Here is a 10,559-nt window from a genome sequence, read left to right as displayed (position 1 = left end):
TTAATTTTTTTTTTTTAAATAAAGGTAAAATATATATTTTCTTGAAAGAAAATCATTTCAAATGTGATAAATTGTTAATTAATTGATTTATAAACGTACAAACAAAATGAACATAACCTTTCGTTTTTGCGTTTGATTAAGTATTGTGAATAAAACGTGCAACTGAATAGGTTTGTTTTGGAATGAATGTAGAGTAACAATATAGATTGATAATAATATCAATATCATACTTCTAATTCTTTAAAAACATGTTTATAAATTTATGTGAATAAAAATATAAAGTAACTTTAGTTATTCTTCAGAAAATAGGCATAAATAAGCTTATACGTTTTCAAACACACGATTTAAGTTTTAAAAGAATCAAAAGAAATGGGTAAAGAAAATGATTCTGAGAACTCAAAAAAAAGGAGAAAATCAATCAGCGGAAATTCTGGTTTATCTCTAAAAGATGGAGATATGTATAAGGTAAGAAAATCCGGAATAATGATTTTTTTCAATTTAAAATACATGTCTTTTTGTGTAGGTTATAATTAGTTACGAAGAGAAGGAAGCTATAGAACGTTTACCAGAAAGTGACTCTGAAAACTTTTTGTCTTCTTGTGATAACATACGTAAAGCTATGAATATAATTGCAAAACTGAAAGCTAATGGAGAAATAAATGTTTGTATTGCAGTTAAAAGAACAAACTTTGAATATTTAATTTTTAGACATTAACCCTTGTGTAGCCAACCAAAATATACACCGTTGTTGGACAACTGGGGTACCAGGGTACCCATATAGGAGAAATTATAATTAGACGAATTATGAATGGAAATTTTGGGAAGAAATTATACAGAATACAAAATTGTTAATGCTACTTATTTATTAAAATAAAAAATTTAAATTATAATGATTAATTTACTGTAGGACAATTTTTACAGATTGTAATTGTGTTTGCATGTTCATCGCAAACTGGTAGTAAACATTTCTGACAGTTTTTTCTTGTTTTCCTGTGTTTTTTAGCAGGATCTGCCTGACACATGTGATTGTACAGTCGTATGATGGCTTTTTCCTTTTTGCGAACAAAGTGTAATATTTTCATGGTATCCAAATAAGTAGCTAATTGCTAAAGAGCAAGATGAGCAAGTAGAGAGTCAAGATGAACATGCATGCATATGAATGTCAGGGACTGTTGACTTTATCATGGAAGTATATTGTAGTTTCTAATAATTTTTCCCTCAAATCTTTTATAACAGTATTTGGTATACTATAGGAAGAAAAATTATCGCTGCATATCTCATGTATCGGAATAAGACACTTGGGGCATCCGGGTGCTCTGGTTGTCCAGCAAGCGTGTACATAAGTTTGAAGTTTAATTATTTAAAATATTTTATATCAATTTTTTTCACGAAATGTTAATTGATATAAAAGTGTCCAAAGAATGGGGATCTGGAACCGTTTTGCAATATTTTGTCAAGAACATTAAAAATTTCTGAAGAAAATACAGAAATGGGCACCCAGGTACTCAGTTGGCTACACAAGGGTTAAATTCATTTTTCTAAATTTAAACTGTATTTCTTTTAGGTCAAAGATGAAACACGTGAGTTGCAAATTCAAACATCATTAGCTTTCATTGAACTCAAAAAATTGAATAGAATGGAAAAATTTCGTACAAAATTTGCAAGAGATTCTCTTATATCTTCAAAAAGTAGTGTTGATAGTCGGCATTTACATTTACAAAACTTGTTGTATGAAGTAATGCATTTAAAGAAAGAAGTTGTTAAATGTCTTCAATTCAAGTAATTATTTTTTTCTTTAAATTTCTTACATAGAAACATGTGTATAATTATATATATTGTGTATATTTTAATTATGTAGGTCTAAGGATGAATTGATACAACTTGTACCAGAAGAAGAATTTTATAAAGAAGCACCTGAAAATATTTGCAGACCAGTATGAGATATATTGTAATTAAAGTTGCTTTTCTTTTATAATATTACATGTTAATGCTTTTAGGAAATCACAAAGCACAATCCTCATCAATTAAGACTTGCACGTTTAGAATGGGAACTGACACAAAGAAAACAACTCGCTGCTTTATGTGATGAACTGACAGAAAATAAAAAAGTAGTAGCATCAAGTATTGATTCTAAACAAACGCGTCTTGAAAATCTTGCACCACAACTTCGTTCAATATTAGAAGTAATTTTCACCTTTGTAAAATATAGCTTGTTAACAATTGATATTTAAATTACTATTCATTTTTTAGGCAAGTAAGACGTTACAAGAGAGTCTTGGTTTGCCTTTAGATAAAATTAGACAAGAACATCATAAAGCAACATTACTTGCATCACCACTGTATGTTCTTTATGCAAAGGCATCTGCATACAGGGATGCATATGGTACATTTTTATTGATTATGTAAATTTTTTGTATTTTATCATTTCTATAATTGTTCTGTTTACTATTATAGACCATTCTATAATAGTGAAAGTGGAAGGTGATGAAGAAGATGCAAAGCGTGCAAGTAATCAAGATGGATTGCAAGAGTCTGATTCAGATCCTGAAATTGTCTCTGAAAATGTGATAGAAGAAACTCCTGTACACAAAAAAAGACACTATAGGTTATCTAGAGAAGCCAGACAGGAGGAGAAAAAAACTAAACTATTACAGAGACACCCTTTAAATGTGAAGATAATTATTAAATTAAAAAGTTAGTATTTTAATATACTACTTATAAACTGAATAATTGTAAACTGAAATTAAGCATTTAAAAATACTACTTTCTTTTAGATGAAACAAAACTGACGTTGCAATTTTTTTATATGATGTTTCTGAAAGTTGTAACTGTGGAATCAAAATTAAAAACTGAAGGTATTGGAGGCATTAGCACTAGGTATATCATTGTTTAATACATCACTAATAATCAGTATTGTTGCTTGTTTTAAAATTCTTTACAAAAATTTATTTAGTAGAGACATGCTTGTATCAGAATCGATTTTACGCGAACTGTATCCACGGGATTTAGGATTAGAAAGTCCAAATCCTGCTAATTATTATCAGTTAAGCCGACATAATTTGGGTCAGTTTTCATCACTTGGATTAGGACTTCCATATAAATGGGCGCAAAGAATGGCTGGATTACACTTCATTTCGCCTGATGCTCGTGAACAGAAGGTACAAAATTTTTGTGATTTACAATAATATATGCTTTACTAAATTATTTGTAAATAATTGAAATAACAATACTTTGTAGCTTACGAGTTATGAAATAACACAAGATAATGTTGAAAGTGTACTAAGAGAAATTAAGAGGCGTGTGATAGCAAGATTAGAATTGTGCATGGAGATTCGACAATTAGAATCCGGTAATTTACCGATATTTACTAATAATAATGACCTTTTACCTCAAAAACTTAGTACGATTTTACAAAAGTTTTCAACAATTTCATGGAATAGTTATTGTAATTCCGTAAATTCCACTTTTCAAGAACAAGGATTAGTATCTTCATTGGACATGTTTTATGAAGCTATACTACGTCGAGGAAATAGTAAGATATTGTAAAATTATTCTATACAGGGTGAGTCACCTAAGACAAGCCACCTGAATGACTCTTTCAACTTAGAAATAGGAAGAAATGTTTGAAAAAAGTTAATTGCTTCTGTGGGGGCCATTTTATGGTGCATAAAACTTTTTCTCAAGTGGAACTGTTTAGGAGATTTGAAGGCAACCTTCATTTTTTAAGATAGAATCATATTTTGAATATCTACGATACGCTTCGCAAAGCGGTTTCAATGACTGTGGTCATTGAAGGTTACTCAAGGTAATACCAATACTGTAAAAGTTATACTGGTGGCTTTTCTTACGGGATTCACTCTGTATATAAATGTTCATAAATTCTTATAAATTCTACATACAATCGATATTTCTTTTAGACGAATTAATTGCAAAAATAGCTATAAAGCCTGATTATCCAAAAATAGCACCAGTATTTAACATAAGTATGAACCCTATGGTACCTGCATCTGCTGATGTTTTAAGAGACATTGAAAGAGAAGTGAATATTATGTGGGTAAAACCGCCAACATTATCTGCACAACTTCAACGATTGCGAGCGTGTTTTGACATTTATTTAGAATCAGAAAATATTGCACCCAAAGATAAAATTTTCTTTCATCCTGTAAGGGGTCGGACTCGTGCGAGGCCATATAAATATTTAGAATTAGGCGGTGGAATTTTTATTCACCGTTAATCTAATACAATATAATACAAATACAATACAAAAAAAAAATATATATATATACATACACACAATATTACCATAGTATATATTCTGTACCGTCTAGATATTGTGTTGATGATATCTTCCTTTTTTTTAAAAGGTGACTTGCCTCACTTTATTAAGGAAAGTCTATTTAGTTGATAGGATAAAGTAGGGTTGAATGACACTCTTTTTTTAACTATTAACAAGTATAATTATATTCTAAGTCACAATGATACTGGTCGCGAGAGAAGTATGTGTTTTGCAGAGCTCGAATGAATACTGACAGATCTTGTTTTGAAGTGTTGTGTATTTTATAGGAAAGTTGGAGATGGTGTGGTTATGGGTGTTTTTCCTGTTAAGCATGATTGGCAGAAGGTGGGTGTTGCAGGAAATGGATTTGAGGTAGGGATATGTTTTGAAGGAAGGGAGTGATGAGTTGGTGAGTGTCATAGGCAATAAGGTCATAAAACCGGTAGATCTGGTGAACATACTTTCTGAAGGTTTAAAGTTAAAGTCGATGGAACTGTTATGAGGGTGCTGCGACATCGATTGGCCTTATGGGTTTATTGCTGCTACGTATCTAATTTTAGGGTTTGGAGATTTGTGAGGTATCATATAGTGAGTGTAAAAACAGGTAAAAGGGAATAAATCAACTGAAGCATTACTGATTTCGGTACCGAACATATGTACATATTACATTCTGTTCATTTATTATTTATGACAGTAAAAAGAAATTGCACAAAAACCATTTAAACTGAAGGTGAAGCAATTGGGCATAATGCTAATTTCCCAGAGTCTCTTGTAAGATATGTTTGGAATTGATGTTTTAATTTTTTATTTTCTGTGCAAAGTTTGTTACTTTCCCTTTTAAACAAAATATTGTCTACTTTTATATGATTATAGTGTTCCCAAAAATTATTAACTTTAATACATGATTCAGGGACCTGAAATAGTTTATACAGGCTATTATTACAATGTTAGTGAACAAACTTTTTATTTATTCTTACATTAATGTCTGCAAATTCAGTATATACTGCATCTTGTATAAGATATTTCTTCAAAATAAAAAATAATGGTTCCAAAGTGGAGCACATTCTAATTATTTCGATAATTGTAGAACCTTTCTCTACAGTTTTCTGTAATTGCTACAAAGGTAAAAGAAAAAAAATGTCACTAAGTCATGAAAATAAAATGATATTATAAAATCATTATAGTAAATAATTTTTTACCCTTAAAATTTCATTACTTGTGACAATTAGTTTTTTTAATTGTGAAGAATCTACCATTTGAGTTACAGAGAATTCGTGTTTAATATTTCTAAATCTCTTCTTTACATCTTTATCTTTTATTTTAAGTTTTGTAATTCGTTCTTTTCTATTTTGTGATAGTATTTCTATGTTATGCTTTAAACTTTCAATAACAGTCTGCAATTTTAAATGTACTTTTGGATATTGTAATATACATGTTTGATTAGCATCATTTTGTTCTTTTAAATATTCATATTGCTTGTTTTTACTTTCAATCATATTTTCATAATTATGTATTATTTTACACAACTGTTGCCAAAGATTTTCCATGTTTAGAAAAGAATGATGCACAAGATCCGATACCATGTCTTCTTCCTAATAGTTAATGAGATTATGTAAAAAATTTTGTTTAGTAGGTTCTTATATTCTACATTAATGTTATTACCAAATACAAAACATTAAAAATGTTAACAGTATTTTGTGTTTTTCTTATTGATCGTTTTTGATTGAGAATTATGGCTTTCCTGGTTATATTATTAAAAATCTCTCTATAGCTGTGCTGTATATGATTTTCCAATTGAGTTAAGTTAACTATACTATTATTTTTAATGTTATCAAACTTGTACATTTCATGTAAATTTTTCAATTTTTGTTTATATTGTCCTACATAGAAATTATAAGATACATTTGTAATTTATAAATTTAAAATTTGTAAAATTACAGATTAATAATTTCATATAAACAATTTAGAAAATACCAATTATATTATTGATTAACACAATATGAGTTTCTTGAAGTTTTCTATGATCTGCATCTGCTGTTTTTAATTCACTATGTAAATAGAAAATTGTTGCATCTTTAATTCTTATTACTCTATCAAAAGTTGTACAAAGATGTTTTACACTTTCATGAAGTTCTTTACATTTTATTAATCGCAAAATATATCTCCATTTTTCATTAATTTTGGCAGTATTTAATTTTGAAAATACTTCTTCACGTTTAAGTTTATTCTGGAATAGTTTACAATATTTAAAGTGGTTTATTAAGAAGGTTTATTTATAGCAAATAATTGTATACCTTAGTGAAGGTAGCGATTAATTGTTGTTTACGTCTTCTAGCTTCTAGTTCAAATTCAGTACAGTGTTGTATATAACGTGCACGTTCTTCCTCATTCATTTGAGAAAATTTATTTCCTTTAGCTTTCCTCTTTTTTATCATTTTTATATAAGTTATTTCTTATTTAATCAAAATCACTTACTATAAATTAATCATATATTTGACAACCTAATAATATTCACTGTACTTACTGTTCAAAGTATACTAGTAAGAAACAAGTGAATTGTGCCCAATAATGCTTTTTATGTAAAAAGTTGTGTTGATATGTTTGATCAATAAGAATATTAAATGATATTTCATTTTACTTTCCAAATCAAGTATATTAAAAGACTGTTCCATAATGAAATTATAATTTTATATCAGTTACTTAATGTTAAAAAAAAATAATTATGCTTTTATAAAAGCTATTATTTTTGGAGAGTGTATTATTTCTTCATTAGCAAGACATTATTTCAAATTATTTTTTTAACGTTATTCATATTGTTGTTACCAAGATTACGAATTATTGTAATGCTGCATTCCATATTAATATTAAACTGTATATATATTATTGTAATTTTGCGTATTGTGCAGTTTGAAAGAGTTTATTTGGGAGAAAGAATTTAAAAAATGTAAAATTTAATGCTACTATAGTGTATTTATATGTATAACGGTTCCCGTTCTCAAATTTTTATTTTACATACATGAAAAACTTCATATACATGTAAATACATAAGATGTTGATTATTATTTAGACTGTTGATCCCTATATTTTCCTATATAAATCAGTTTTCAAGCGTAATATGAATGTTCATAAGAAAATTATTAGTGAAAATTACATTCGGTAGATATTATTGACCTATTTAAGTAAATATGTTACAATGATGTATTGTATTGATGTATTCCTATTCATGATGTATTTTTTCGAAGAGCAATCTGATATGATTATCATTTACATAGAAAGCCAGAAAAATTCAATAAAAGCTAAAACGTTGTACGCTGAACGATACCGAAACCGTTGTCAACCATCGCGACGAACATTTAAGAATGTTTATTATAAATGGAGACAAACTGGCACCCTTGCTTTTCATAATAACGAACGCCGAAAACGAGTAATTACTAAAGAAAATGAATTTAATATTTTTCAAAATATAATTGAAAATGCAAACATTTAATCCGCGTCAAATTGTACGTCAGTGTAATATTACTAGATGCAGTGTTCTCCGCATTCTCATTATAATGAATTCCATTTGTACTATCTTAATATCCATCAACAAATTAGTGATACTGATTTCGCGAACCGCATTGAATTTTGTAGATGGGCTCAACGTAAAATTCAAAACAAAAATTCGTTTTTTAATTTGATGCTATTTTCTGGCGAAGCTACATTTACGAATCATGAAAGCGTTAATGTATGTAATACATAACATGCCTTTTTGGGCACGGCAAAATCCACATTGGTTGCAGCAGATTGACCATCAGAGACAGTGGTCCGTGAATGTATGGTGTGAAATTATGAATAATAAAATTATTAACTAATAATTTTTCGACATACATAGGTTAATAATGTTTTATAGAAAATGTCGAACTTTATTAACTAATGCATAAAAAAATATACAATTTTATTTAGAAAAGTGGAGATGACTTTGAAATCTCTGAAACTCCTTCAGCTGTAGAAAAATTATTACTACCTTATTATAGCCCCCTCTATAGTGAATAACTTTTGTTAATGAAATTTTTTCATATCTCCAAAAACAACGGAGATATTCAAGTGCTAATTTTTATTGGATCATCCTGAATATAAATATGTATCTTATCAAGTTTCTTTATTCATTGCTTCGGCTACACCTTTACACAATTTGTAATCGGCGCGTTCTAGCATTCACACTACGGGGAGTCACACGACTACATAACAAAACATATGCAAGTGTTACGCTATCGTGTGAACGTACCCCAATTCAAACAAAAATTTCGAAGTTTTTATTTGAATATTTCCTGCGCTCCATGGATACCAATCTACGTTCCTATTACCTGAAATCACCCAAAAATCTGTAACATAAGTAAAGTTTGTGTGACACTGTTTCACATTATTTATTTCGTCTATGAGAATTCGCCTTTATTGGTACATGTAAAGTTTTAGGATGAACTATTGTTATCTTTCATGATTAATGTTCTGAACGTCAGATCTAAACGAAAACGTAGAAAATAGGTTGTATTACATTTGCTTGATATGTAATAATATATGAACTACTATATATTGTTTTACTCTATCACTAAATTGTAAAAATACGTTAATGTATTTGAAAAATGATGGAAATAAATTGGTACGCATAGCTTGTTTTTATATGAATATTTATAATTGACAGATACTTAAAAAATTATCAATTTGTTATATTTCTTATAGGATTGGAAAACCTGTGGATTACAAAACAATACGATTTGCATCTTTAGAAGAAACAACAGATCATCCTCTAAAACCTGTTACTGTTATGGTAAAATATAATTAAAGAACATGAATGAAGATGTAAAAGCATTTCATTATCTGAGTTGTAATGTTCTATTGTATATTATTTTTAGCAGTATAAAATATATTTATTGGATTGCTGATTTTGTATTTGGAAAGTAATGTTTTGAAAATAGTTATTTATTTGTACATTCTTTATATTTCTATAGGTACTATTCTATAAATTATATGATGTTGATGTATTGTAAATTATATGTTTACAGTTAATTGATGGACGTAGTGGAGTTAAACGCAATGTGTTACGAAGTACAAGTACTGGTTCTTCAACTGCTACACCAACACCAACACATACACCAATTTCGGGGAATTCCTTAGCAGATCCTTTGTTAAGTCATTCTTCATTTGATGGATCAGACCCCCTTTCACAGTTTGCAAGAGAAGAATTAGATCCTTTATCTAAGATGGCTGCAGATGAGGTTCTTAGATTATGTTTCCTTAATTCATAATTCTTTGCATTATATATCCTGTATGTTTCAAAATACAATTTTTACATTGTAGTGGGATTATTCTTGCAATGTTGCAGCCATTGGTAAAAAATCTAGGGATACTGCAGAAGAATTAGTAGAACCTTGGTCAACAAGACGTACCATAATATTAAGCAAATACACAACTTTGGAGAAATTATCAATTGTTACTAGTTTTTTGCCAGGTGGTGAAAAAGGTATTATTTTTTTTATTAAATAATATTAGACAAATAAATAAATTAAATTCATACAAATTCATTTGTTATAGTTGTTAAAGTTCAACCAAGTGTCGGAGTGGTTGACAAAGTACGAACAAGGTTGGAACAGTTAGATGATTTTGAAGAAGGATCTGTTAGGCAAATGTTAGATTTGTCACAACAACAGTACACTGCTAGAATTGAACAACTAAATAATGAACTTGTACAAGCATGGCATTCCGATCAAAGAGTTAAAGCACTTAAAATTGCGATTCAGGTTTTTGTTTTTATTTATTTCTTGTTATTCATATTAAAAAGAAACAAACTTAATTAATGTAAAACAATTTCAGTGTGCCAAATTATTAGTAGACACATCTGTTATGGCCTTTTATCCCAGCAAATTTGTTCTTATCACAGATACTTTAGATATTTTTGGAAAACTCGTTTATGAAAGATTAAAAGTTAAAGCTGAATATTACAAGTTAGTATTATCTTATTTCAATATTATTACATGGTTTTTGTTTAGTACATGTAAATATATGAATAATATTAAATTGAAAGTAAATTTTTTTTTGCATAAATTGACTATCGCCGTTATTATACACATTAAAAGAAGTACACACGAAATACACACATTACACATGTATTACAGAAATATTTTGTTACATTATTTAAATATTCGATAGATTACGCATATTATAATAGTTATTACATTTACATGTAATCACTGTTCTTGTTTATATTTCATGAATATAATTCATCTTTATAATAGGAAGTAAGGATGTC

The 10,559-nt window shown here is 28.5% G+C and overlaps 4 protein-coding genes across 4 annotated transcripts in view; 2 read left to right on the top strand and 2 right to left on the bottom strand.

Annotated features, from left to right (window-relative positions):
- The first annotated feature begins 366 nt into the window (after positions 1 to 366).
- LOC108573090 (THO complex subunit 5 homolog) lies at positions 367 to 4,234 on the top strand. The gene is made up of 11 exons (XM_017935456.1): positions 367 to 465; positions 524 to 661; positions 1,565 to 1,779; positions 1,859 to 1,934; positions 1,998 to 2,183; positions 2,251 to 2,383; positions 2,455 to 2,694; positions 2,775 to 2,877; positions 2,957 to 3,158; positions 3,238 to 3,532; positions 3,918 to 4,234. The coding sequence occupies exons 1-11, from the start codon at positions 370 to 372 to the stop codon at positions 4,232 to 4,234; spliced, it is 2,001 nt and encodes a 666-aa protein (XP_017790945.1). The 5' UTR covers positions 367 to 369.
- A 761-nt stretch (positions 4,235 to 4,995) lies between these two features.
- On the bottom strand, positions 4,996 to 5,748 carry LOC108573029 (coiled-coil domain-containing protein 65-like; the record flags this gene model as incomplete). The annotated part of the gene is made up of 3 exons (XM_017935384.1): positions 4,996 to 5,190; positions 5,254 to 5,391; positions 5,476 to 5,748. Coding segments are annotated over 3 exons (606 nt in total), but the record flags the coding sequence as incomplete, so codon positions are not given.
- A 491-nt stretch (positions 5,749 to 6,239) lies between these two features.
- Positions 6,240 to 6,696, bottom strand: LOC108573028 (coiled-coil domain-containing protein 65-like; the record flags this gene model as incomplete). The annotated part of the gene is made up of 2 exons (XM_017935383.1): positions 6,240 to 6,503; positions 6,571 to 6,696. Coding segments are annotated over 2 exons (390 nt in total), but the record flags the coding sequence as incomplete, so codon positions are not given.
- Positions 6,697 to 8,876: 2,180 nt separating this feature from the next.
- LOC108573074 (UPF0505 protein C16orf62 homolog) overlaps positions 8,877 to 10,559 on the top strand; it is a 5,341-nt gene continuing 3,658 nt past the window's right edge. Inside the window, exons 1-6 of the mRNA XM_017935439.1 lie at positions 8,877 to 8,912; positions 8,993 to 9,080; positions 9,316 to 9,528; positions 9,611 to 9,773; positions 9,845 to 10,050; positions 10,124 to 10,254. Coding sequence (XP_017790928.1) covers positions 8,896 to 8,912; positions 8,993 to 9,080; positions 9,316 to 9,528; positions 9,611 to 9,773; positions 9,845 to 10,050; positions 10,124 to 10,254 — 818 coding nt within the window. The 5' untranslated portion in view covers positions 8,877 to 8,895. The remainder of the gene's footprint in view (positions 8,913 to 8,992; positions 9,081 to 9,315; positions 9,529 to 9,610; positions 9,774 to 9,844; positions 10,051 to 10,123; positions 10,255 to 10,559) is intronic.

Source organism: Habropoda laboriosa, unplaced genomic scaffold, assembly GCF_001263275.1.
Source record: "Habropoda laboriosa isolate 0110345459 unplaced genomic scaffold, ASM126327v1 scaffold89, whole genome shotgun sequence".
Taxonomy (NCBI): Eukaryota; Metazoa; Arthropoda; class Insecta; order Hymenoptera; family Apidae; genus Habropoda; species Habropoda laboriosa.
Note: the sequence above shows the minus strand (reverse complement) of the source record. Positions and strands in the feature narration are given on the sequence as shown.

Bases quoted from the DNA above. Each gene is read 5' to 3' on its own strand.
- LOC108573090 (XM_017935456.1), top strand. From the start codon at position 370: ATGGGTAAAGAAAATGATTCTGAGAACTCAAAAAAAAGGAGAAAATCA. The intron at 2,695-2,774 runs GTTAGTATTTTA...ACTTTCTTTTAG, and splicing joins GATAATTATTAAATTAAAAA to ATGAAACAAAACTGACGTTG. The intron at 3,533-3,917 runs GTAAGATATTGT...TATTTCTTTTAG, and splicing joins TATACTACGTCGAGGAAATA to ACGAATTAATTGCAAAAATA.